This window comes from Salmo salar, chromosome ssa15 (genome assembly GCF_905237065.1).
Source record: "Salmo salar chromosome ssa15, Ssal_v3.1, whole genome shotgun sequence".
In the NCBI taxonomy this organism is placed as follows: Eukaryota; Metazoa; Chordata; class Actinopteri; order Salmoniformes; family Salmonidae; genus Salmo; species Salmo salar.
The window spans coordinates 2,240,000-2,267,948 of record NC_059456.1 but is presented as its reverse complement, the minus strand read 5'-3'; the positions used below and the strand labels follow the sequence as shown (position 1 = coordinate 2,267,948).

The 27,949-nt window shown below is 45.3% G+C and overlaps 2 protein-coding genes across 5 annotated transcripts in view; one reads left to right on the top strand and one right to left on the bottom strand.

The window, feature by feature from the left end:
* Positions 1-785: 785 nt before the first annotated feature.
* On the bottom strand, positions 786-14,634 carry LOC123723828 (uncharacterized). Of its 4 annotated transcripts, none has more exons than XM_045695344.1 (10): positions 14,456-14,634; positions 13,944-14,023; positions 13,759-13,835; positions 12,192-12,214; positions 11,972-12,036; positions 9,513-9,640; positions 9,249-9,428; positions 8,595-8,801; positions 8,327-8,510; positions 786-1,092 (listed from the first exon to the last, which is right to left on the bottom strand). In XM_045695344.1, the coding sequence occupies exons 1-10, from the start codon at positions 14,548-14,550 to the stop codon at positions 860-862; spliced, it is 1,272 nt and encodes a 423-aa protein (XP_045551300.1). In that variant the 5' UTR covers positions 14,551-14,634; the 3' UTR covers positions 786-859. The 4 variants fall into 4 exon arrangements, with proteins under 4 accessions (XP_045551300.1, XP_045551301.1, XP_045551298.1 ...); XM_045695345.1 differs by having other exon boundaries at positions 8,327-8,481; positions 8,659-8,801; XM_045695342.1 differs by having other exon boundaries at positions 8,327-8,801.
* Positions 14,635-16,295: 1,661 nt separating this feature from the next.
* LOC106570829 (3-hydroxy-3-methylglutaryl-coenzyme A reductase) overlaps positions 16,296-27,949 on the top strand; it is an 18,125-nt gene continuing 6,471 nt past the window's right edge. Inside the window, exons 1-15 of the mRNA XM_014143377.2 lie at positions 16,296-16,600; positions 18,864-19,060; positions 19,852-19,963; positions 20,562-20,649; positions 21,087-21,171; positions 21,376-21,481; positions 21,621-21,727; positions 22,537-22,656; positions 22,759-22,922; positions 23,130-23,395; positions 23,986-24,167; positions 25,733-25,927; positions 26,132-26,290; positions 26,483-26,640; positions 27,543-27,648. Coding sequence (XP_013998852.1) covers positions 18,896-19,060; positions 19,852-19,963; positions 20,562-20,649; positions 21,087-21,171; positions 21,376-21,481; positions 21,621-21,727; positions 22,537-22,656; positions 22,759-22,922; positions 23,130-23,395; positions 23,986-24,167; positions 25,733-25,927; positions 26,132-26,290; positions 26,483-26,640; positions 27,543-27,648 — 2,013 coding nt within the window. The 5' untranslated portion in view covers positions 16,296-16,600; positions 18,864-18,895. The remainder of the gene's footprint in view (positions 16,601-18,863; positions 19,061-19,851; positions 19,964-20,561; positions 20,650-21,086; positions 21,172-21,375; positions 21,482-21,620; positions 21,728-22,536; positions 22,657-22,758; positions 22,923-23,129; positions 23,396-23,985; positions 24,168-25,732; positions 25,928-26,131; positions 26,291-26,482; positions 26,641-27,542; positions 27,649-27,949) is intronic.

Sequence of the window (27,949 nt, the reverse complement as noted above, 5' to 3'; positions counted from 1 at the left end):
CCCTAAATGTACCTCCTCCAGTCCAGTGTCCCTAAATGTACCCCCTCCAGTTCAGTGTCTTACCTGCCAACTTTGTGAGCAGGGCCTAAATTAACATTTTGGTCCACCAGCCACTCAGATTCTTTACTACCAGCCTATTTTTTTGTTCTTCTGCTAAATTTATACCAACAAAACACACAAAAAAATTGATATGCATGCTTTGTAATATTTCTAACACAATACATGTATTACAGTTAAGAAGTAATGTGGTATATTGTTTAACTTCATTTCATTTTTTGTGACCTGAGTCTTTTGACCAGAATATCACAGATGAGACAAAAGTGTTCACCTGTCCCTTTAAGGGCGGGAGGTTACCGTGGTAATGTGACTCGATTCATGTTTGTGCCTGTGAGATTGAGAGTCTCACTGGTAACAGTGTTGTCTTCTCTTCCCTAGCAGTTGAAACTCAAAACAGTGAAAAACAACATAGCTTGTGAACAAAACAAGGTAAATAGCAAAGAAACACAAGGAAAAAGTCTCACTTCAGTAGACTTTCATTTCAAGTAAATTAGACAAACTTTTATGCCTGTAAGCAGCGCTACTAAAATGTATATTTCACTCAGATCTTCACGGACGTCCAGCCCCCAGCCAGGCAGTGTTGCAGCGCGAGGTGAAATTGAATAGGCTATATAGGATTCATCGTTTTTTGACTTTGTGTGATTCATTTACCAGCTAAGAAAGCAGCTTCTGCAGCCTTTATTTTACTATAAATGTGATCATACTTGACTATATTTATTCACAAATTTTACCCGCCAATGCCAGAATCTACCCGCATTTGGCAGGTGTTAATTTTAGGCACTGTGTGTGAGTATCTATAAAGTTATTTGAAACTAACTGTAGTGACAGATTGCTGCCCACCACCCTCCTCTAATGTTTTACCTGCGTTGTCGGCCATGTTGATGTCGGGGCTCAGCGACAGCATGTCTCTGATCCGCTGGGTGTCTCCTTGCATGGCTGCAATGTGGAGTAGAGTCTCCCCGTAACGGTTCTTCCGGTGGAGGACATTCAGACGGGTGATGCCCCGCCTGCTCTGGGATTGACCATGGTTCACACCTGAGGAGAGCATAGGAAGGGCGACGCGGTGAAAAAACATTGTGTTCAGTGCAACATTTACCATAAACCTCATAAACCTCAGGCTTACTGTAATCTGGCAGCATGATGTAACGCCCTGGCCATAGAGAGGGGTTTTTGTTCTTTATTTTGGTTAGGCCAGGGTGTTACATTGGGTGGGCGTTCTACGTTCCTTTTTCTATGTTTTTGTATTTCTTTGTTTTGGGCCGTGTGTGGCTCCCAATCAGGCACAGCTGAAGCTCGTTGTTGCTGATTGGGAGTCACACATAAGGAGCATGTTTTTCCTTTGGGTTTTGTGGGTAATTGTTTCTGTTAGTGTTTTGCACCTGACAGGACTGTTTGGCTGTCGGTTTTCTTGTTTTGTTTCATATAGTGTTCTTTCTGTTATTAAATTTATGATGAACACTAACTCCGCTGCACCTTGGTCTACTCTCTCTCACGACGGCCGTTACAGAATTACCCACCACAAGAAGACCAAGCAGCGGAGGAAGGAGCAGCACAAGGAGGACTATAGGAAGCAGTGCGCTCGGGAAGTCATGGCATCCTGGTCGCTGGAGGTGTTGGAGTCCAGGATTGACTGGACATGGGATCAATTATTTGACCACTGCAACAACCTGTCGAGGGAGAGCGACGGACACGGGAGGCAGCCCCAATACATTTTTTTTTGGGGGGGGGGCACACGGGGAGATTGGCGGAGTCAGGTGGTAGACCTGAGCCAACTCCCCGTGCTTACAGGAGGCAGCGCAGTACTGGTCAGACACCGTGTTATGCGGTAAAGCGCACGGTGTCCCCAGTATGCGTGCATAGCCCGGTGCGCTATAGGCCACCCCCCCGCAAGTGCCATGTGAGTGCAGGCATCGAGCCAGGACGGGTTGTGCCAGCTCAGCGCGTCTGGACTCCAGGGCGCTGGGAGGGTCCAGTTCGCCCAATGCCTGCTCTCCGCCCGTGCCGGGCCAAAGTGGGCATTCAGGCTGGAGTGTGGGTAAAGAGTGTCCGTACCAGAACTCCAGTGCTCCCCCACAGCCCGGTTTATCCTGTGCCTCCTCCTCGGACCAGGCCTCCAGTGGATCTCCCCATCCTGGTCAGTCCTGTGCCTGCTCCACGGACCAGGTCTCCAGTGGGTCTCCCCATCCTGGTCCATCCTGTGCCACCTCCCAGGACTAGGCCTCCAGTGGGTCTCCCCATCCTGGTCCGTCCTGTGCCACCTCCCAGGACTAGGCCTCCAGTGGGTCTCGCCAGTCCGGAGCCGCCAGAGCTGCCCGCCATTCCAGAGCCGCCAGAGCTGCCCGCCAGTCCGGAGCCGCCAGAGCTGCCCGCCAGTCCGGAGCCGCCAGAGCTGCCCGCCAGTCCGGAGCCGCCAGAGCTGCCCGCCAGTCCGGAGCCGCCAGAGCTGCCCGCCAGTCCGGAGCCGCCAGAGCTGCCCGCCAGTCAGGAGCCGCCAGAGCTGCCCGCCAGTCAGGAGCCGCCCGCCAGTCAGGAGCCGCAAGAGCCGCCCGCCAGTCAGGAGCCGCCAGAGCCACCCGCCAGTCAGGAGCCGCCCGCCAGTCAGGAGCCGCCAGAGCCGCTCGCCAGTCAGGAGCCGCCCGCCTGTCCAGAGCCGCCCGCCTGTCCGGAGCCGCCCGCCTGTCCGGAGCCGCCAGAGCCACCCACCTGTCCAGAGCAGTCAGAGCCGCCCGCCAGACTGGTGAGTCCTGTGCCTACGCCTAGGGCCAGGCCTCTTTCATGTCTCCCCAGGCTGGTGAGTCCTGTGCCCAGGGCCAGGCCTCCTTCATGTCTCCCCAGCCTGGTGAATCCTGGGCCAGAGCCGCCAGAGCCGCCCGCCAGCCCGGAGCCGCCCGCCAGACTGGTGAGTCCTGTGCCTGCGCCCAGGGCCTCCTTCATATCTCCTCAGCCTGGTGAATCCTGGGTCAGTGCCGCCGGAGCCGCCATCGCCGCCCGCCAGCCGGGCGCAGCCATCGCCGCCCGCCAGCCGGGCGCAGCCATCGCCGCCCGCCAGCCGGGCGCAGCCAGGGTCACCCACCAGACCTTCGGCGCGGCCAGGTGCGCCACCTAAGAGGGCGACGCCAAGGGTGGAACAGAGGCCACGTCCCGCACCTGAGCCGCCGCCGTAAGAAGGCCCACCCGGACCCTCCCCTTCAGTGTCAGGTTTTGCGGCCGAGTCCGCACCTTGGGGGGGGGGGGTACTGTAACGCCCTGGCCATAGAGAGGGGTTTTTGTTCTTTATTTTGGTTAGGCCAGGGTGTTACATTGGGTGGGCGTTCTATGTTCCTTTTTCTATGTTTTTGTATTTCTTTGTTTTGGGCCGTGTGTGGCTCTCAATCAGGCACAGCTGAAGCTCGTTGTTGCTGATTGGGAGTCACACATAAGGAGCATGTTTTTCCTTTGGGTTTTGTGGGTAATTGTTTCTGTTAGTGTTTTGCACCTGACAGGACTGTTTGGCTGTCGGTTTTCTTGTTTTGTTTCATATAGTGTTCTTTCTGTTATTAAATTTATGATGAAAACTAACTCCGCTGCACCTTGGTCTACTCTCTCTCACGACGGCCGTTACACATAATTTAATTTGAAACTTCTCTTCAACGATGTGCGCTTACTAAGGAGGTGATTATTTAACTAGTTTAGTACACTGAGCAATACATAAATAGTCAACTCATTTTAATTGTTGAAGAAAAGCTTTTACATCACATTAAATGTCTCCCGAAAGTATAGGTAGACCATAGATCCGATGAAATTACTAGAGGGGCTAACTCTAACCCTTAAAGTATAGGTAGACTCAGCTAACCCTAACCCTTAAAGTATAGGTAGACTCAGCTAACCCTAACCCTTAAAGTACAGGTAGACTCAGCTAACTAACCCTTAAAGTACAGGTAGACTCAGCTAACTAACCCTTACAGTATAGGTAGACTCAGCTAACCCTAACTCTAACCATTAAAGTATAGGTAGACGCAGCTAACTAACCCTTAAAGTACAGGTAGACTCAGCTAACTAACCCTTACAGTACAGGTAGACTCAGCTAACTAACCCTTACAGTACAGGTAGACTCAGCTAACTAACCCTTACAGTACAGGTAGACTCAGCTAACTAATCATTACAGTACAGGTAGACTCAGCTAACTAACCCTTACAGTACAGGTAGACTCAGCTAACTAACCCTTACAGTACAGGTAGACTCAGCTAACTAACCCTTACAGTACAGGTAGACTCAGCAAACTAACCCTTACAGTACAGGTAGACTCAGCTAACTAACCCTTACAGTACAGGTAGACTCAGCTAACTAACCCTTACAGTACAGGTAGACTCAGCTAACTAACCCTTACAGTACAGGTAGACTCAGCTATTGACATAATCAAGGTGGGCCCTACTGTGGAGGCTACTCAGACAGCCAAGTCCCCCAAATAAACATCCAAGGCCTCTTTAACCAAAACATTTAAATTGAAACCAACTATTTTAGATTGGGGACAAAGATCAAAGGGAGCTGGGGCCCGCCCTGCCTATACAAAGATAGGGGAAACACTGCTACATATACATTAAATGTACATGTAAATGTATGTATACACTACTATCTGCACAGCAGTTTTATAGCCCTGCTTACAGCCATGCTCAGCCATCCACACAATCAGAACCTTTTCAATAAGGTCCAGTACAGCATGTACTAAAACATGGGAACTGGAGTAAGGAGCTGGACTGGGGAGCTGTCGGGAGTGGGAGGCTTGTGTTCATGCCTGTGTCTTTGTAACACACAGGCCTAGGGGCTGGAAAACACTGGTCATTGTATGTTACTGCTGTAGGATGCAGATGCACACACGGCAAGGAATGTTTTATCATACACTGGAATCAATGGTGGCACACATTCCCCTCAATCACTTTCCCTCATTATGCCTACAGCAACCAGCAACCTCCTATGGGCCGTGTTCTGTTATGTGCCATTGTGTGGTGTCTTGGCCCCCGCCTCCATTCCCTCACTTTTTTCCTTGAAATTGCAGAAATTAATTTATTACATCCCAGTTGGGAATTAACATCTTAAAAATTCCATGACATTCCAGAAATTTGTTGACAATTGGGAACCCTGTTGTGTCTCCCAGACAGTGCACTACTTTTGACCAGAGCCTTCTGGGCCCTTGACCTGGCAGGGTGCCAATTGGGAACCATGGTAATCACAGAAGAGTCCAATAAAGCCTTACTGTATATCTGGTTAGGCCCAGAAGACAGGCTTACTGTATATCTGGTTAGGCCCAGAAGACAGGCTTACTGTATATCTGGTTAGGCCCAGAAGACAGGCTTACTGTATATCTGGTCAGGCCCAGAAAACAAGTGGATTGATTGCCGCTATACTGACTCCACCTAGTGCTCATCTCAAGAACTTCACCAAACAGGCACATTATTCATACATCCAGTCATCCAGCCATCCAACCATGAATCTGTTATCCCCTTCATGCATATTACATCCTCTTCATACAATCTGTCTCTGTCCGTTCCTACTTTAGTCACATGCACTCTCTCAGACAGCACTAGCCAGATTATGACAAAACTTGAGTAAATGATGCGTCTTGCCATAGAGATCAGGCATTTACAAAAGTACACAGATTTTATTTAACTAGGCAAGTTGGTTAAGAACAAATTCTTACTTTCAATGACGGCCTAGGAACAGTGGGTTTACTGCCTTGTTCAGGGGCACAACGACAGATTTTTACCTCGTCAGCTACAGGGATTCGATCTTGCAACCTCTCGGTTACAAGTCCAACACTCTAACCACTAAGCTACCTGCCACCTCTGACTGGCCAAATGGTGGCGCCATATTAAGAGACTGAAAATGCAAACTTTGAACGGTCACGCCCTTTTGACCTAAAGGTACATAGGTCCCTCTCCTCACAAGAAACACATTTGCTTCAGGGACCCATAAGGTCCGCCATTTTACATTTTGTGAAAAACCGACAAGTTCATTTCACTGCTATGCGAACAACACACATCCTATGACAGTGCCACGTTGAAAGTCGCTGAGCTCTTCAATAAGGCCATTCTACTGCCAATGTTTGTCCATGGAGATTGCATGTCTGTGTGCTCGATATTATACACCTGTCAGCAACGGGTGTGGCTGAAATAGCTGAATCCACTCATTTTAATTTCCCACCCTGGTTGTACAGTCGTCTAAAATATAACTGTGAAGGACCTCCGCGTTACCCTGAACCCTGATCTCTCTTTTGACGAACATATCAAAAATATTTCAAGAGCCGCTGTTTTTCCATCTTCGTAACGTTGCACAAATCTGAAAATCTTGGTCCAAAAATGATGCCGAAAAGCTAATCCAATGCTTTTGTCACTTCTAGATTAGACTACTGCATTGCTCTACTCTCCGGCTACCCGGATAAAGCACTAAATAAACTTCGGTTAGTGATAAACACGGCTCCTAGAATCTTGACTACAACCCAAAAATGTGATCATAATACTCCAGTGCTAGCCTCTCTACAGTACACTGGCTTCCTGTTAAGGCTAGGGCTGATTTCAAGGATTTACTGCTAACCTACAAAGCATTACATGGGCTTGCTCCTACCCATCTCTCCGATTTGGTCCTGCCGTACATACCTACACGTATGCTACGGTCACAAGACGCAGGCCTCTTTATTGTTCCTAGAATTTCTAAGTAAACAGCTGGAGGCAGGGCTTTCTCCTATAGAGCTACATTTTTATGGAATGGTCTGCCAATCCATGTGAGAGACGCAGACTCGGTCTCAACCTTTAAGTCTTTACTGAAGACTCATCTCTTCAGTAGGTCCTATGATTGAGTGTAGTCTGGCCCAGCGGTGCAAAGGTGAACGGCAATCCACTGGAGTGACGAACCATCCTTACAGTCTCTGCCTGGCTGGCTTCCCTCTCTCCACTGGGATTCTCTACCTCTGACCCCATCGCGCTCCCATGCCGTCCCTATGAGGGGTGCATCACGTCGTGTCAGGCTTTTTTCTCTAAACTCGACATGAGTAGGTTGAGTGACTGACGTGATCTTCCTGTCCGGTTTTGCGCCCACCCAGGCTTGTGCGATGGGGGAGATCTTCATGGGCTATACTTGGCCCAGTCTCAGAGTGGGGTTATATGCTGCCTGGTTGGCCCTGTCCGGGATAAATTTGGTCGCTCCCTCCCTCTCCCTCCCGGAGGACCTGAGGCCCAAGAACATGCCTCAGGACTACCTCGCCTGATGACTCCTGGCTGTCCCCGTCCCCAGTCCACCTGGTCGTGCTGCTGATCCAGTTATTACTGTTCTGCCTGCGGCAATGGAACCCTGTCTTGCTCACCAGACGTGCTACCTTGTCCCGGACCTCCTGTTTCGACCCTCTCTCTTCCTCTCTCTACCGCACCTGCTTTCTTGACCTCTGAATGCTCGGCTATGAAAAGCCAACTGACATTTACTCCTGAGGTACTGACCTGTTGCACCCTCTATAACCACTGTGATTATTATTTGACCCTGCTGGTCATCTATGAACATTTGAACATCTTGAAGAACGATCTGACCTTAATGGCAATGTACTCGTATAATCTCCACTTGGCACAGCTAGAAGGGGACTGGCCACCCCTCAGAGCCTGGTTCCTCTCTAGGTTTCTTCCTAGGTTCCCACCTTTCTAGGGAGTTTTTCCAAGCCACCGTGCTTCTACACCTGCGTTGCATGCTATTTGGGGTTTTAGGCTGTTTCTGAACACTGTGCATACTTCTTTTAAAACATTTATTATTGATTCTGGCACCGAATGACCGATCTGCACTTTTTTAAATCTCTCACCTATTTAACAATCCCACATTTTGGCCAATACTTTGCGTCCTCAAGGAAATTTGTATTGTAACAAAATATGGTACACATTACAAACACTGTCAAGACTCAAAATATGCAAGAATATTCATATCAACCACATGGTGGCGCCTTAACAGACACATGTTTATATCTCTTGACCCGTTAAGACTCAGAATGATGAAATTTAGCACACATGCTCAGGGATAGGAGTCTAGCTAACCCACGAGATATTTCAGACACCACTGGCCTGATTTTCAGGACACTTGAGTGAATGATGCGTCTTGCCATAGAGATCCGGCATTTACAAAATTACACTGATTGGCCCAAGAGGGGTGCTGCATCATCCGTGTTGGAAGGCATGTTTACTGTTTCCTTGTTTGAATTGTCTCAATACAACATTCAATCCATGTGACACTCAGATACATGTGAATATTATCCTATGCCTACCTCTCAGTGTCCCTGGCTTGTTGCTGGTGGAACTATTACCTCCATTTTCCTGCTTCTGGCTGTCAGTCTGCCTGGTCGGTCCGCTGGTCACCTGCTTCTGGCTGTCAGTCTGCCTGGTCGGTCCGCTGGTCACCTGCTTCTGGCTGTCAGTCTGCCTGGTCTGTCTGGTTGGTCCGCTAGTCACCTGCTTCTGGCTGTCAGTCTGCCTGGTCGGTCCGCTGGTCACCTGCTTCTGGCTGTCAGTCTGTCTGGTCGGTCCGCTGGTCACCTGCTTCTGGCTGTCAGTCTGCCTGGTCGGTCCGCTGGTCACCTGCTTCTGGCTGTCAGTCTGCCTGGTCGGTCCGCTGGTCACCTGCTTCTGGCTGTCAGTCTGCCTGGTCGGTCCGCTGGTCACCTGCTTCTGGCTGTCAGTCTGTCTGGTTGGTCCGCTGGTCACCTGCTTCTGGCTGTCAGTCTGCCTGGTCTGTCTGTTCTCCTAACAATTAAAAAAGTGGACCAGCAATCACTTGATGTAATGGCTATTGAAATCTTTGTTTGTTCACTGTTGACTTCAAGCACCCTTTCACTGTTTTTTATGGAAGTGGAGAGTTGAGCATGTTTCCCACAGAATTCAATCCTAATTGAATAGGATCTCTATAGTGTTCCCTTTAACTGTATACTGGTCTCCTGATTCTGTCTGTCGTTGCCCCTGCTCTGTCTGGCCTGAAAACAGGGGACCAGCAATCACTTAATGTAATTGCAATTGAAGTCTTTGTTTACTGTTGACTTCAAGCACCCTTTCACTAGACAGAGTGCCAGTCTGTTTGTGCTGTCACACCATCTCCTTGTCACTCTTTGACATGACATCACAAACAGACTGGCACTCTTATCTACCCTCACACTGTTTTTACGCAAAAGTGTTCAGGATGTTCACTCCCTTTACCTGTTTGTTCTCCTGTGCCTGGTTGTCATTCTGTCTGGTCCCTCCGTTCTGCCTGGTTGGTCTGATTTCTTCCATTGGTCTGGTCTGTCTACTCCCCTGTGTCTGACTGTCAGTCAGCCTGGTCTGTCTCTTGGGCTCTGCACCTATCTCCTTCTGTGAGAGGTCACAACCACCGCCACCCTGGGGAACATTTTTTGGGGATTATGTCCAAGGGTCCGCTGTGTACCCTCCCTGTGTGAAGAGGTCTTAACTACTGTTATCTACCTGTGTCTTAGCTACCGTCGCTGCTCTCTTCAAACGTCTGGTAGAGGTACCACTCCCAACGTGCTGTGAGGGACTCTCTGACACTGACCCCTCAGAGGGATCCTCTTCTATCATCCCCTCACTGTCTTCTGTAAAAAGCATTAAGAAAAAAATAAAACATATGCAGCTAAATAGGTGTTGTTAGCCTTATAGTATTAATCTGTGGTGTATCATACAGAGGAAAAATAGTATACTGGCAGAAATAAATGATAGTAGATTTTGATCATTTTTCTGTCATTATATACTGAACAAAAATATAAAAACGCAACAAGTTACAGTTCAAATAAGAAAATCAGTCAATTGAAATAAATGCATTAGGTCCTAATCTATGGATTTCACATGACTGGGAATACAGATATGCATATGTTGGTCACAGATACCTTAAAAAAGGTAAGGGGCATGGATCAGAAAACCAGTCTGTATCTGGTGTGACCACCATTTGCCTCATGCAGCGTGACACATCTCCTTCACATAGAGTTGATCAGGCTGTTGATTGTGGCTTGTGGAATGTTGTCCCACTCCTCTATAATAGCTGTGTGAAGTTGCTGGATATTGTCGAAAACTGGAACACGCTGTCGTACCGGTTGATCCAGAGCATTCCAAACATGCACAATGGGTGACATGTCTAGTGAGTATGTAGGCCATGGAAGAACTGGGAAATTTTCAGCTTCCAGGAATTGTGTACAGATACATGCCACATGGGGCCGTGCATTATCATGCTGAAACGTGAGGTGTTGGCAGCGGATGAAAGGCACGACAATAGGCCTCAGGATCTCATCACGGTATCTCTCTGCATTCAAATTGCCTTATATAAAATGCAATTGTGTTAGTTGTCCGTAGCTTATGCCTGCCCATACCATAACCCCACCGCCACCATGGGGCACTGTGTTCACAACGGTGACATCAGCAAACCGCTCTCCCACACGATGCCATACACGTGGTCTGCGGTTGTGAGGCCGGTTGGACGCACTGCCAAATTCTCTAAAACAACGTTGGAGGCCGCTTACGGTAGAGAAATGAACATTAAATTCTCTGGCAACAGCTCTAGTGGACATTCCTGCAGTCAGCATGCCAATTGCACATTCCCTCACAACTTGAGACATCTGTGGCATTGTGTTCCGTGACAAAACTGCACATTTTGGAATGGCCTTTCATTGTCCCCAGCACAAGGTGCACCTGTGTAATGAGCATGATGTTTAATCAGCTTCGTGATATGCCACATCTGTCAGGTGGATGGATTATCTTGGCAAATGATAAATGCTCACAAAGAGGGATGTAAAAAAAAAATGTGTGAACAACATTTTTGAAATATAACCCTTTCGTGCCTATAGAACATTTTGGGAATCTTTTATTTCATCTTATGAAGCATAGTACCAACACTTTGTAGTGTTTATATTTTTGTTCAGTGTAGTTTGCACATACTGATTTACCAAATAGCACCACCATGTGGAAGCAAATACACCGTTTTGATTGAGTCTCTGGAAAGTGTCAGACGAGCAATGATGGTGAAGAAAAATTATATTATTTACCCGTTATGCTATCAAATAAATATTGAGCAAGATAATATCCTAGAAACATTAGGAGTGATAATAGTTATATAAGCTATATTGTTCCTCAGCTTGCATGTGTACAGGAGCTTCTACATGACACGCTGCATTGGCTTGCATCCCAAACGGATTCCTATTTCCTATATAGTGCACACTGAGCACTATGGGCCCTTTTGTTAAAGTGAGTGTACTACATAGGAAATAAGGTACAATTTGGGATGCCCACATTGGGTTAGAGTACCAGTCAAACGTTTTGGACACACCTACTCATTCCAGGGTTTTTCAGTGTGCAAAGCTGTCATCAAGGCAAAAGGTGGCTACTTTGAATAATCTCAAATATAACATATATTTTGATTTGTTTAACACTTTTCTGGTTACTACATGATTCCATATGTGTTATTTCATAGTTTTGATGTCTTCACTATTATTCTACAATGTAGAAAATAGTAAAAATAAAGAAAAACCCTTGAATGAGTGTGTCCAAACTTTTGACTGGTGCTTCTACACCTGCATTGCTTGCTGTTTGGGATTTTAGACTGGGTTTCTGTACAGCATTTTGTGACATCAGCTGATGTAAGAAGGGCTTTATAAATACATTTGATTGATTGATACTGTAAGTGCCACCAAATGCAGTTGCTTCATTCTACAACTGGTGATAAACTACCATAAATTAAGTCTTCAGTAGGACTAGATAGGGCAGGCACACATTCAGAATGTAATCTGTGCAAATGCCAGCTAGCACTGCAGCCTTGAACACTCACACTCTCACACACACACACACACACACACACACACACACACACACACACACACACACACACACACACACACACACACACACACACACACACACACATACACACACACACACACCTCCATCATGTCCTTGAGCGATAATACTGTCCATTCCCTTCTCGTCATCTGGAATCCCAGAACTCCTAGCGTTGAAAAGGGAGGAAATTAGTAAGTAATCAACGGGGAAGTAAGTAGAATGGTATTTCCTCATTAAATAAGTATAACGTTACACAGTTAACCATAAACATGCACTGATAACTAAAACTTAATATGATATAGCTAAATGGATTATACACACCTTGACAAAAATGGGGATTGGATCTGCAGAAGGAAAACATTTTCAAAACACATTCGAATCCGACAAATAATCAGACAAAAAAAGATGTAAGGTAGAACATTATTTTGTGTAAACCACTACTGCTGCACTAGCCCAATCGCTTCCTAGGTTTCCATCCAATTGGTGACAGACTTTCATGCGAATATTCTAGAATTTGCATAAATGAAATATGCTACATTTTCCCCCAGAGATGTTTTCATCAAATTGACTTGTTGCGGATAAAAGTCTGCGCATTATGACGTATTGTTAAATTCCCATGTACCGAATTAAAAATACACGTTAAATGGGTTCCCATCGCATTTTACACTCTACTAATGATTTTTGTTACCAAAATAATGAGAGTTATATAGCAAATGTGCCCTCTCTTGTACTGGCACTTGAGCTCTAGCCAACAGCTCACAGATACTGTGAGGGTATAGCCTACATGATGAGATTATCATGGAGAAAAGAGCAAGATTCTTTTTATTTGTCAATCGGCAGCCAAGCATCGATCATCATGTCACCAGATACAGCCTGGACTCGAACCAGGGTGTCTGTAGTGACGCCTCAAGCACTGAGATACAGTGCATTGGAGTGGCGCAGCGGTTTGTAGCCTAATAAACTGCGTGCTTTCCCGAGTCGCAGTGGGAGGACCACACACCATATCATCGCGTGACTCGAAGTTTACTTCGATATGATGGTTCTTATATCAATATTTGTGCATAAAGGCGTTTCCACTTCCAATTCCCACATACATTTTTTTTTGCTGACTCAAAAAGTTCCAATGTTGAACTAACAAATTATCTGTTGCCATTTATAAAATTGTACCGAAAATTCCTGTTTCCATCACATCTGTCAAGTTTATTTTTTAAATAAGGTGTGACTTTACTCACATAAAAACTGTGCATGGAAACGTGGTTACAGACACTAACTGCTTTAGTGCCTATTAACGATAGTATCTTCTGGTTAGAGGAGTTTTGTTAAGATCCCAGACGCTCGTTCTGAACGTTAAAACGCATCGCTCGCGATACGTTTCTTTTGGGGGGGGTGGGGGAAACATAATGAATGTATCTTTTAATATCAGCGAGAAAAATTATTTTCCAAAAAAACAAAAGGTTCAAATTACAACACATTTTTATACAGGGTTAGGGTTCTCTTCATGTTATATCGCTTCTTTACGGCAGACAGACGGAAGACATCTGTGCTAATTAGCTGTCTAGTGTACTCCGAACACCTGTGTAATAAGCTAACTGAGGAGGAAGTGCAGTTCGTCAACTGGAGGCACACACAGCTTGTGGTACTGTGAAAAACTGCTACTCTAAGTGTATATTTTTTACTTTAAAGATTATTTCTCGCTGATATGAAAGAGGGGGCATATCACCATATGTTTCAAAAACCTGTTTGAAAGTGATGATTGACCTTTCTAAACGTTAAAAACACTGCATCGGGAATTGTAGTTCACATGGAGCCAACCGTGGGCGAATGTCTCCTCTGAAAACCCAACCTAAGGAGTAAAAAGGGGTTTGAGAGCTACTGTTGCACAAGCTACCTTTTCAGGTGTGAGGCGCACTTGGTCCAAGCCATCCAAACGTCTACAAGTCAACGTCGCTATCTGAGGAGAAAACCCTAGCGGACAGACATGGTATCACATCAGAAACGATTATATTACAATAGAAACGGTGAGCGGTATCAAAGATATGGCAGTCTGAGGCCTTGATGGAAGAGACAACCTACCGTCTGTACAGCCATTGATGGTGTGTGGTGTGGAGAAATTATGGGAGTATGGCGAGTCTAGCAAATCTGCAAGCATCAATCTGTAAAAACAACAGGAAGAAAGTAATTAATGTTAGCTAGCTGTTAACCAGCCATAGCCGACCTAGCAGTCGCACAGCTTTTCACTTTGGCACAAGAGAAAACATTTCATAAAAATACTTTAGTCAGCTATTTCATCCACGAAAAGTGTGAATTCGGCTGGAGAACTGGGTCGTCACTAGTTAACACAGCCACAAAAGCATATTTATGGCTAAATCCCGCCTATTTATTTTCTTAAAATCTGACTTCAAACCTAACCATACTGTTAACGTGCAAAAAACTATTTTATTTTAATTCATTTTTATGTTGCCAATTTTGACTTTGTGGCTATGGTAAGTAGCGAGAACTGGGGTTTGCTAGAAGTTAACCAACTAACGTTAGCTAGCTAAAAGTGTCGGTAGCTAATTTTGCTACCTAACTAAAAGTGTCCAAACCTGTCGAGGTAAAGATTTTTTTCTTCTTCTCCTTCAGAATCACCAACAATTGACGCCGACTCATTGTCAATATCAGAGAAACAACTTGTCTCCATAACATGTGTGGTAAATTTCCAATTTGTCAATATTTACATCTAGCTAGCCAGCCACATCGACGTTACTAGTTTGGATTAGTAACTGATGAGATTAGCGCGCGAAAAGAGAAAATGTGTGACTGCAGACTGTCTCTGTGGGCCTTCCTGGTGGGCGTTCCTGGTGGGCGTTCCTTGCCAAATTGGAGAAAAGTGGAAATACTTTTTTTTCTGCCAACAGAGGGCGTAGCAGACTGAGTAGGCTACAACAGTATCCCTTGTTTTCCCATGGCAGGGAAAATATTGCTCCAAATATAATATTAGGCCTACGTTTTAAAAACTCTGAGATTGAGCGTGACTTGATAGTGGCACTCACTCAGCCTCCACTCAAAACTAGTAGTCGACAAAAATATTTTATCTTAAAAGCAGTGTTTACCAAAACCATTCCGGTTTTAGAGAGGTGAAAGTCTTTGTTCCAGGCCAGCATAGCAGCCTACACCTTCCTACCTCAGGCTAGAAAGAGCTAAATAAATATCAATTGAACCAGTGTGTGTGTGTGTGTGTGTGTGTGTGTGTGTGTGTGTGTGTGTGTGTGTGTGTGTGTGTGTGTGTGTGTGTGTGTGTGTGTGTGTGTGTGTGTGTGTGTGTGTGTGTGTGTGTGTGTGTGTGTGTGTGATAAACCATCAGCCCATATTATATAATGTCTGTCACCTGCTCTCCTGGACCAAGTTATTTGACAGCTGCTTTATTATGAAATGTACAAATCTAATACATAACTCCTTAGCAACAGAGTATGAGTGACAATACCACCAATTTATTGATAAACTCCCATGAAAACTCAACTGAAATTATTAAAATAAGGCAAAACACTTGCAATTATTTATTTTGTTTAAATAAAATGTTACAATGCAGGTATAGTAGCCAAAGTTTCCATGAATCGGACACAATTTACCTAATGCAAATGAACAAAAAAAATATAGGTTTATATTTGCAGAAATAAATGAACAAATGATGTATTCGACTAGGTCCATGATGTCAGGTCGGAAAGGTTTCAAATCCGCGAAGATAGCACTGAAATACATAGGCTATAGGCTTTTTAACCATTCATTACTAATACATCATCTATTGTAGGGCTAAAAGGTTCAGTCTGAGAGGTTTGGGATCCTTAATCATTATGGCCTATATGCCAGGGTCATTCAATAATCCACCCATAGACATTGTGAAGCGACTTAGATAAAAGTCTGTCGATGTGTCCTTGAGCAAGGCACCTAACCCTGATTTGCTCCAGGGGCACCTTACTACTATGGCTGACCATGTAAAACAACACATTTCACTGCACTTATCTAATTTATATGACAATAAAACATATATATATATTAGATCGGAATAAAGAAGGACTAAGCACAAGGCTATAGCAGGTCAAGGCTTTTTACACAGTTTTGACCTTGACATTTTCAAATAAAAAAATTCTTCAAAGTAATAAAAAAAAACGACAAATTGTAATGATTAACTTTTAACGAAAAACGTGTGCTCTTTCTTTGCATCACGTTTGAAATCAAAATGCCACACCAATTGAAAGGGAACGTCCAATGATGCTGAATCGCACCGCCTGCAGCCACTGCCTGTTTCCTATTCCTCGCACAAATTGGCCCGAGCGCCAGTGGTGAGATCACGCGTCCCCCCTCTGAACACGCCCCTAAGGACCGTCGCCTTGGAAACGAGGCGTGCCCAAAGTGCTCATGGAGCAAATCTCCGATGCGATTGGTTAATGTGTCGGATGACGCATTCCCATGCCATCTCTCCACGCTCACACTGTAGGAAGCCCGCTCTCCATTGTCTCAGCCCGAAAGCTGTCTCTCAAGCGACCACGACCATTTGGGAGCTTGTGTGCATGTCAATTATTTATTGTATCAATAAAAAAGATGCACACTGTATAGGCTAATCTGTACTTGGGCTCAAATTCATCTTCAAACAGAAACCGGGATTTAAAACAAGGACGATCGGTTTTAAGCAAGGGCTGACACCGGCTTTTTAACGGTATCCATTTAGCAGTCTTTGAGACTTACTGACACAGGTAAGCAGTCTCCGATCCTATTGAACCTGCTTGATATTTACACCTGTGTGGACTTGTGCCCAATATTTCCGCTGGATCGTTTTTTTCGCACCTATTTCTAAGGGTTGTTGTTTTGCAAATTCTGGGATTGCACACACACAGGCAGTCAGTGATATATATATATATGGCTGACATCTTCATCTCTATTAGCAGTAGAGACATTATGTAACTAATATGTTAAAAACCTACCACCGGTATTACCGGTAGCAGACGCCGCTATTACTAAGCCTACAATATGTTTTGCAATACATGGTTTGTTGGTCAGAAAATGCATGCACAGACTACAACATTCGTTATCATGCATTTGTAGCAGCGCTCGCACACCCCTTCAGAACGCTCGCTCTAGTACCGAATCCGATTCAGATTTATGTAGGAAAGATAGAGCCGTCTCCTTGTAGTCCAGACTGTACTGTAGTATAGCTACAGTAGATAGAGCCGTCTCCTTGTAGCCCAGACTGTACTGTAGTATAGCTACAGTAGATAGAGCCGTCTCCTTGTAGCCCAGACTGTACTGTAGTATAGCTACAGTAGATAGAGCCGTCTCCTTGTAGCCCAGACTGTACTGTAGTATAGCTACAGTAGATAGAGCCGTCTCCTTGTAGCCCAGACTGTACTGTAGTATAGCTACAGTAGATAGAGCCGTCTCCTTGTAGCCCAGACTGTACTGTAGTATAGCTACAGTAGATAGAGCCGTCTCCTTGTAGCCCAGACTGTACTGTAGTATAGCTACAGTAGATAGAGCCGTCTCCTTGTAGCCCAGACTGTACTGTAGTATAGCTACAGTAGATAGAGCCGTCTCCTTGTAGCCCAGACTGTACTGTAGTATAGCTACAGTAGATAGAGCCGTCTCCTTGTAGCCCAGACTGTACTGTAGTATAGCTACAGTAGATAGAGCCGTCTCCTTGTAGCCCAGACTGTACTGTAGTATAGCTACAGTAGATAGAGCCGTCTCCTTGTAGCCCAGACTGTACTGTAGTATAGCTACAGTAGATAGAGCCGTCTCCTTGTAGCCCAGACTGTACTGTAGTATAGCTACAGTAGATAGAGCCGTCTCTGTACAGCCTACTGTATTTGCTGTGGCTGGTGTTTCTTACATTTTTAGTTAGCGATGATAGACAGCGACTGTTCTCGCTCTGTCACGGTCGGATGATGTTTGAATTGCATCCATGATGATGCCTATGATGAGGCCATTAGCGTCCCTTTCTTATTGGTTGATGCCGCCAGCCGGTTCCTAAGGTGTGTCTGCCGCTGACTCGTTCAGTTAACGTCATCAGTCCCTCTGGTGAAACGTATTATACATTATAATAATCTGTTTATTTTGGTTAATGCTGTGTATTTTAAACTTGTTGATCAAGGTTGTGATACTCTTTATTTTTTATTTTTTTATTTTTTTACATCTCCTTGAAAGCGTTACGGTTTAATTTGTCATTTTTCTGCTTTGGACTTCAACATAATGTTTCAGTAATAGCTTCCAGAGAATTGCCTATTTTAAAAAAAACGGAATTTAAAGATGGACAAGTATTTCCTAAATTCCTCTTGCATTATCATAAATTGTAGATAGCTTAATTCCTGTCCTCTCCTATGCATCATGACACCATACAGTCAGTACCCTATAGGTATAAAGGCAGTGTATAGTACACTACACAAATTGTAAAGAAAGGTTTTGGTATATATGAGAATATTTGGTATAGTAAATAGAGTGACTGAAACTCAGCTGATGTTTTTTTTCTTCCCGTAAACAGATGTCCAGTCTGTCCAGGGAACTTGGAAAGTAGCACAGTTCTGTGATTTTGACAAATGGGCTCGGTCTGGTCTCCACCCTGGTTTGAGTCAGTGTTTCTTTATGGGTTACTCTATTCTCTACCTTCCAGGAAGTGTTCCTCCTCTGTTGGCTTTGTCATCGTCACCACAGTACAAAGATGAAAGAACACATCAGTTCAAGTAATAGATGACTACCCTATAAAGTTGAAGGGACACTGCAGTTCAAAATGGAGAAAATACGAGCTATTTGTTCTGGTCATTTGTCAACATTGCTGTTGGTGTTTCTATCCTCTCAGTGACGTTACACATTTCGACACTAAGCTCTAGTACTGATAGTATTTGATCTCCTACATAGGTTGCCACGAAACAAAATACTGCTCTTCTCTTCTAGGATGCCACTGTCTGTTGCCTCTGTCCGAGTTGGAGTGGGACTTTCAGTCTTTCTTTTTGTCTTTTTCTAAAGCACATTCACCGTTCCCCAACCCCAGCCCCACCATGCTGACTGGTCTGTTCCGTATGCACGGCATGCTGGTGGCCTCCCACCCCTGGGAGGTGATCGTAGGCACTGTCACCCTCACCATCTGCATGATGTCCATGAACATGTTCACCGGCAATGACCAGATCTGCGGCTGGAACTACGACTGCCCCAAAATGGAGGAGGTACGGATGGATGGATAATACTGTGCAGGGGGTGCTGGACGGGATACCTAGTCAATTTCAAAAACCAAATGTATTCAACTGAGGGGAGGGGGGGGGGGGCTGCCTTAATCAACGTCATCGGCACCCGGGGAGCAGTTGTTGTTTGGGGTTAATTGCCTTGCTCAAGGGCAGAGCGATAGATTTTTCCACCTTGCCACCTCGAGCATTCTTAACCGATAGGCTACCTGCCGCCCCATAGAGCCATAGACTTATGTAAGAAGGGCGGTACAGGGTTAGGAAGGATGGATTAAGAAGGGAGAAGGAAAGTGTTGGAGGGGGGGGGGGTGAAGGCCTTTGTCTTCTCTGCACCGTATCGGGACATTCTTAGACTAGAACTTGTAAGTACTATCGAGGCTACAAGGGCTCCTAGAATCCTAGCCTAGGGGCCTATACTGTATTGTACACTTTCACCTAGTTATCATATATGGTTTGGAAGGTACGTACACACTACTCTTCATTGAGTACAAGTAGGACACCTAACAAAAGGTAGCTTGTTCACAGTACATGAGAATGCCATTTTAACTTGAGTCAAATACATTTTATTTAAAGTGCATTTTTCATGGGTCACATGTTTTACACATCCATCAACTTGTCTATTTTACAACACACAGTAGTTAGGTCTACTTTCTGCTCATAGAACTTTTAGTTCCTTGAGTTAATCATCATCATTTCCTTTAGTGATTTTTTTTTTTTTTAATGACTTTTCTGATTAACTTACTTCATTGATTATGTCGTCTCTGCCTCGCTTTCAGCTGGTTCTAAGCAGTGACATCATCATTCTGACCATCACACGGTGCATAGCCATCGTGTACATCTACTTCCAGTTCCAGAATCTACGGCAACTAGGTTCCAAATATATTCTTGGTGAGCATTTACTGTAAAAATCTGGTAAATATACTGTAAAATATACTGTAAAATACACAGTCAAATGAGAATCTAGCATGTGACATAAAATATATTCTAGGTCAGCATTTGTTTATACTGTAAATATTCTGTAAAGATACTGTAAATACTATGTACTGTAAAGTTTACACTTACACTTTAAAGTAATGTAAATGTAGCGTGTTAATCTAAAGTGAAATATATTACAATATCAAAATATATTCTAGGCAAGCATTGTCATTCTGGGCAAGCAATATTCAGTTAAATATACTCTATTATAAACGGGTCGTTCAAGCCCTAGATGCTGACTGGCTGAAAGCCGTGTTATATGAGACAATATACCACGGGTATGACACAAAACGACTTGTTTACTGTTCTAATTACAATGGTAACCTGTTTATAATCGCAATAAGACACCTCGGGGGTTTGTGGTATGTGGCCAATATATCACGGCTAAGGCCTGTGTCCAGGCACTCCGCGTTGCAGAGTATATCCCCCCCCCCCCAGGCATTACTTAAATATATACTGTACATTTGAATCTAACCAGTTGCATTTCTTACAATATCAACATTGTTTTTAGGTATCGCTGGACTATTCACCATATTCTCCAGTTTCGTATTCAGTACTGTCGTGATTCACTTCCTGGATAAAGAACTCACTGGCCTCAAGTATGTAAACCCAGAGAACAGTACAACACACAATGTTTCTGTCAGTATTGATGTCCTATGTTGACTGTGCCCAAGCATCCACACGTTGCTCCAGGTTTAGACACAGTTACAGTAGCCTATATACTTTTTTTCAGTGAATGTATGAACACAGCAGTGTAAGTCGCTTTGGATAAAAACATCTGATAAGTGGTTTATGTTATAACATATGTTAATACACTCTGAGCCTCAGTTTTCCTCTTTAGTGTTGGATTACTTGGCCTACTGTAATATCGCCAAGATTTGTAATGGAGGTTATTTAACCATTTGTCTAATTACTATAGAGGAGAGACAGAGAGAGGGTCTCCTGTTGACATCTACTGTTGTGCTCCGTTCAGTACTACTGTAGCTCATCAGAAAATGTTTGAGTCTCACACACAGTCATCCATGTTGTTCTCCAGTGAGGCCTTACCTTTCTTCCTGCTTCTGATCGACCTCTCCAAAGCATGCGCTCTCGCCAAGTACGCACTCAGCTCTAACTCACAGGTACATGTCACTTCATACTCCTGTGGAAACACATCAGTAGTAATATACAATACGTTATTTTGTTATTATACAGCTGTTATATGCTTTTGTAACACATTTTTGGAATAGCGACACTCTGTAGTAGTGACCCATGTTGAAAAGGCTTAAAAGGTTTCATAAAGCCGTTTGATAAATGTATTCATTCATTGATTACCTGTGTAACAGGACGAGGTGCGCGACAACATCGCCCGTGGCATGGCAGTCCTGGGGCCCACGTTCACTCTGGATGCCCTGGTGGAATGCCTGGTGATCGGGGTGGGCACCATGTCAGGTATGGAAGGGAGCATGGAGCACCAGAGTACATATATAGTGTACTACTTTTGACCAGAGCTGGCTGTACAGGGAATATAATATCATTTTGGATGCAGTATTCCAGCTTTGATTGATTGATGGACTGATTGATCTTCCAGGTGTACGACAGTTGGAGATCATGTGTTGTTTTGGCTGCATGTCTGTCCTGGCCAACTACTTTGTCTTCATGACGTTCTTCCCTGCCTGCGTCTCCCTGGTCCTAGAGGTAAGGGTTAACACACACATCCACAAACACAAATCCACAAACACACACACATCCGCAAACACACACACACATCCACACACATCCACACACACACATCCACACACACACACATCCACACACACACACACATCCGCAAACACACACACACATCCACACACACACATCCACACACACACACACACATCCACAAACACACACACACACACACACACATCCACACACACACACATCCACACACACACACACTCTACAAACACACACACACACACACACACACACACACACACACACACACACACACACACACACACACACACACATCCACACACATCCATAAACACACACACACACACGTCAAATTAAATAGGTGTAAAATGAGAGATGTGGAAGGAAAGGAGAGCCATAGCATGAGTAGAAATCTAGACTAAATGCCTTTAAGCAACATTATGAGACAGACACTAAATTCCTTTAATCAACATGATGAGACACACTAAATGCCTTTAAATGAGACAAACACTAAATGCCTTTAAATGAGACAAACACTAAATGCCTTTAAATGAGACAAACACTAAATGCCTTTAAATGAGACAAACACTAAATGCCTTTAAATGAGACAAACACTAAATGCCTTTAAACATCATTATGAGACAGTGTGTGTGTGTGTGTGTGTGTGTGTGTGTGTGTGTGTGTGTGTGTGTGTGTGTGTGTGTGTGTGTGTGTGTGTGTGTGTGTGTGTGTGTGTGTGTGTGTGTGTTCTGACTTGTGTGTGTGTGTGTGGATACTGACCTGTGTGTGTGTTCTCACTTCAGCTGTCCAGGGAGAGTCAGGAGGGTCACCCCATCTGGCAGCTGAGCCACTTCTCCCGCGTGATGGAGGAAGAGGAGGATAACAAGCCCAACCCTGTTACCCAGAGAGTCAAGATGATCATGGTAAGACTACACCGGTGTATGGTGTGTATATGTTGTGGTGTGTATGGTGTGGTGTGTGTGTGTGTGTGTGTGTGTGTGTTAACGTTGCTGTTTGCTCTCCAGTCTCTGGGCCTGGTAATGGTGCACGCTCACAGCCGTTGGATCGCCGACCCTCTCTCCCTCAACTCCAACCTGGACGTCTCCCAGGTGGGCTCCATGTCCCTGGACAACCATTTACCCAAGAGGATCGACCCCGAGAGACCCCTCTGGCAGTTCTACATGTCAAGGTGAGTTCTACCTGGAATTTTAATTCACTTCTGGAACTGACAAAGTTTAAATGGAATTGATTCCACCCCCTGTGACTTGACCAATCCAGTTTCAACAGTGACATGTAAATGTATGTGACATTTATTAAAGTACAATCCATATCTTCTTCTGTTATTTCATCTGTTGTTTTATTCTTGTTGTCCCTCCTCTGTCTGTTGTGTCCCCAGGTTGGTCAGCATGGATATAGAGCAGGTGATCTGTCTGGGTCTGGCCCTGCTGCTGGCCGTCAAGTACATCTTCTTTGAACAAGTAGAGCATGAGTCCACCCTGTCTCTGAAGAGCCCCCTGTCCCAGGGGCCTGAGCGTGCCCCCCGCTGGAGCACAGACCAGTGCTGCAGGAAGGAGGTTGCTCCCCCCCAACCCCCCAAATCCCCCCTCAGGACCGCCACCCCCACACCCCCCGCCCTGGCTGAGGCCACCAAGGAGGAGAGAGGTACGGCAGGCAGGAACAAGACGTGGTGTTATGGTGGTTTGGAAAGGACTGTGAGAAATGCGTTGATGAGAAATGCAGTCGTATAAGCTGGTAGCGTAGCTAGCAAACACGAAATAGATGGACGCAGTCAGTCGTTTTTTAACTAATGCAGTTGATTGGTGACGAAAACATGAACATGTATTGGGGTTGACTTCTATACAGCATTATCCTCTGGTTTTTACCTCAACAGAGTGTGAAATACACATAGAAACAGTAGCCTAAAAGTAGGCTTATTCTGCTGGGGTGCAATGAGGAGATTCAGGATCTTTCCCTCACGGCATTTTTCCCCCAGCCGTTTCCATGGCATTTCCATTGTTTTGGTGGAGTTCCATTGACCTCTTTACTGCATCAATACATTCCTTACAGTGCTGTCTAGCTCTAGAATAGATCTCAACAAGGTGAAACTCTCTCAGCCTTTAGGGCTTTGCTCTGAACTCGATGGTTAACTTAATTATCGTTCCTTTCCGTCCCTCTCCCTCCTCCCCTCTCCCTCCTCCCTCCTCCCCTCTCCTCTCCCTCCTCCCCTCTCCTCTCCCTCCTCCCCATCCTAGCCGAGGTGATCCGGCCGCTGCCTGTCCCGACCACCGAACCCCAGCCCACCTTCCGCCTGGGCTCTATGGAGGAGGAGAGGGAGAGCCAGGCGGAGTGCCCCAGAGCAGAGCCCTCTCAGCCCAGCCTACCCTCAGACCCCAGACCATTGGAGGAGTGCCTGGCCATCCTGAAAAACCCTGAGGTATGGTGGGATGTACACTTACATAGCTATGGTCCACGTGCACGCATGCACACTCACATACACACACACACTGTTTACAACCAGGGCTAAGGTTAATTACAGTCAATTTCAGTGCAGAATGGACTGTATTACGTACGACAAGTCACTCTGGATAAGATGGACTGAAATGTAATGTAATGTAATGTAATGTAATGTAATGTAATGCAGAACTGATCCCCTGTTTCACAATGTCAATCCAACGCCAGTTTCTATGGTGTCTGTGCAGTAATAACCCCTTGATACGGTCTATGGGTTTAACTATATCCCTAATGAGCTTAACTCACTTTACTCATTCACTTAGGCTCAACCTATTAGAGCAGGACAGTAATAGAGGACATACATTCAGTGAATCCATCGTCTGATCGTCACCTGATCTACCTGTGACCCAGTGGAGGCTGGTGGGGAGAGAACATAGAGGCCAAGTTCCTTTCCAGTCATTACAATTTACTATTTTAAAGTTGTGGGGGGCAATGAGGAGATTTGGGATGTTTCCAACACAGTATCTTTACCCCACTTGTTTCCATGGCATTTCCATTGTTTTGGACCTCTTTACCACATCTATCAGAGGTGGATCAGGTGACCGTCAGACGATGGGTCACAGGTAGATCAGGTGACCGTCAGACGATAGGTCACAGGTAGATCAGGTGACCGTCAGACGGTGGGTCACAGGTAGATCAGGTGACCGTCAGACAATGGGTCACAGGTAGATCAGGTGACCGTCAGACGATGGGTCACAGGTAGATCAGGTGACCGTCAGACGATGGGTCACAGGTAGATCAGGTGACCGTCAGACGGTGGGTCACAGGTAGATCAGGTGACCGTCAGACGATGGGTCACAGGTAGATCAGGTGACCGTCAGACGGTGGGTCACAGGTAGATCAGTTGACCGTCAGACGATGGGTCACAGGTAGATCAGGTGACCGTCAGACGATGGGTCACAGGTAGATCAGGTGACCGTCAGACAGTGGGTCACAGATAGATCAGGTGACCGTCAGACGATGGGTCACAGGTAGATCAGGTGACCGTCAGACGATGGGTCACAGGTAGATCAGGTGACCGTCAGACGGTGGGTCACAGGTAGATCAGGTGACCGTCAGACGATAGGTCACAGGTAGATCAGGTGACCGTCAGACGATGGGTCACAGGTAGATCAGGTGACTGTCAGACGATAGGTCACAGGTAGATCAGGTGACCGTCAGACGATGGGTCACAGGTAGATCAGGTGACCGTCAGACGGTGGGTCACAGGTAGATCAGGTGACTGTCAGACGATGGGTCACAGGTAGATCAGGTGACTGTCAGACGATAGGTCACAGGTAGATCAGGTGACTTTAGCTACATGTAATGTTTGTTACCCAGATGTAAAAAAGTTGTCACTTTTCATGTGAATCTGTCCACGAGAGATTACGTGTACTGTAATACATTTCTTATCACCAAGATCCATTGCATTTTAGAATACTCGAGACTGTTTGAAAAGTGCTTTATACATGCATTTGAGTTGACAAAGTGTCTGTGTGTCCTCCACAGATGGGAGCCCGATTCCTGAGTGATGATGAGGTGGTGGTTCTGGTGAACTCTAAACACATCCCTTCCTACAAGCTGGAGGCCGTGATGGAGAGACCAGAGAGAGGGGTATCCATCCGTAGATATATGATCTCCTCCAAGCTCCCCAACTCCTCCGCACTCTCCTCTCTGCCATACCTAGACTACGACTACTCTAAGGTGAGGATTTCTAGGCTTTTGTCTGAAGTTGTTGTGTGATTGATACAGTATGTACACCCAAAGGGCATTAAAACATCAATGCTTGATGCACAAAACAGCAATTCAGTTCTTTTGTTTTTATTTGCATAACCACCACACATACAGTACACGATGTAACGATGATGGAAACTGAAAAACAATCTTTGTTGATGTTTTGGTTGCCAGGTGATGGGGACCTGCTGTGAGAATGTGATTGGATACATGCCCATTCCAGTAGGCGTGGCCGGGCCTCTTCACCTCGATGGGAAGCAGTTCCAGGTCCCCATGGCGACCACAGAAGGCTGCCTGGTGGCTAGCACCAACCGGGGCTGTCGTGCTATCTCCGTGAGTTACAGTGTTATATACTGTAATACAGCATACTGCACTAGACAATGGTAGAAGTACTGTATACCAGTAACTACATATGGAAGTATATATTAAACAGTACTACTAGGAATAATTCAGTGAAGTAGCTGTATCCAGTCTATGACCACCCTGACCGTTCCTTAACCTTTGCCCCCCTCTCCTCTCCTCCAGTTAGGTGGTGGTGCCAGCAGTCGTATCCTGGCGGATGGGATGACCCGGGGTCCTGTGATTAGGTGCCCGTCGGCCTGCCTGGCTGCAGAGGTCAAGGGCTGGCTGGAGAGCACCGACGGATTCCAGGCCATCAAGGACGCCTTTGACCACACCAGCAGGTCAGAGGTTAAACTGTCTGGAATATAAATACTTTACATTTAGGGGATATTGAGGAGGAGTGTCTCGGTTCTAGAAATAGAATGTAGGTGGAGTCTGATATATAGAATGTGGGTGGAGTCTGTTATATGTAATGTGGGTGGAGTCTGATATATAGAATGTGGGTGGAGTCTGTTATATGGAATGTGGGTGGAGTCTGATATATAGAATGTGGGTGGAGTCTGTTATATGGAATGTGGGTGGAGTCTGATATATAGAATGTGGGTGGAGTCTGTTATATGTAATGTGGGTGGAGTCTGATATATAGAATGTGGGTGGAGTCTGATATATAGAATGTGGGTGGAGTCTGTTATATAGAATGTGGGTGGAGTCTGTTATATAGAATGTGGGTGGAGTCTGATATATAGAATGTGGGAGGAGTCTGTTATATAGAATGTGGGTGGAGTCTGGTGGAGTCTGATATATAGAATGTGGGTGGAGTCTGTTATATAGAATGTGGGTGGAGTCTGTTATATAGAATGTGGGTGGAGTCTGTTATATAGAATGTGGGTGGAGTCAGATATATAGAATGTGGGTGGAGTCTGATATATAGAATGTGGGTGGAGTCTGATATATAGAATGTGGGTGGAGTCTGTTATACAGAATGTGGGTGGAGTCTGATATATAGAATGTGGGTGGAGTCTGATATATAGAATGTGGGTGGAGTCTGATATATAGAATGTGGGTGGAGTCTGATATATAGAATGTGGGTGGAGTCTGTTATATAGAAATATATATATATAAGATAGAAATGTAATTATTTTATAGATCGGGCCACTCTATATGTTCTATTTCTATGGTCAACATTTGAAAACAGTTGTGAAGAGAGAAGACTGACGGCCTCGTCTTTTGGTTGTGTTTCCAGGTTTGCTCGTCTGCAGAAGCTCATGATTGGTCTCGCTGGTAGAAACCTTTACATCCGCTTCCAGTCCAGAACAGGAGACGCCATGGGAATGAACATGATCTCTAAGGTGTGTGTGCGTGCATACTGCGAGCGAATGTGTGTGTGTTAGACATGTAATGTGTGTGACTATCATGTGTCATGTTAATTAGCTGGTTATTGTCTCCCGGTGTGTGTTGTCCTGTATATGACTTGTGTGTGTGTGTTGCTCTGTATATTTCCGTGTGTGTGTGTGTGTGTGTGTGTGTGTGTTGCTCTGTATATATCCTGTGTGTGTGTGTGTGTTGCTCTGTATATGTCCTGTGTGTGTGTGTGTGTGTGTGTGTGTGTGTTGTGTGTGTGTGTGTGTGTGTGTGTGTGTGTGTGTGTGT

Bases quoted from the DNA above. Each gene is read 5' to 3' on its own strand.
- LOC123723828 (XM_045695342.1), bottom strand. From the start codon at position 14,550: ATGGAGACAAGTTGTTTCTCTGATATTGACAATGAGTCGGCGTCAATT. The intron at 9,641-11,971 runs GTGTGTGTGTGT...TGCTTTTTACAG, and splicing joins CGCTCAAGGACATGATGGAG to AAGACAGTGAGGGGATGATA. The intron at 1,093-8,326 runs GTAGGCATAGGA...TGCTCTCCTCAG, and splicing joins CAAGCCAGGGACACTGAGAG to GTGTGAACCATGGTCAATCC.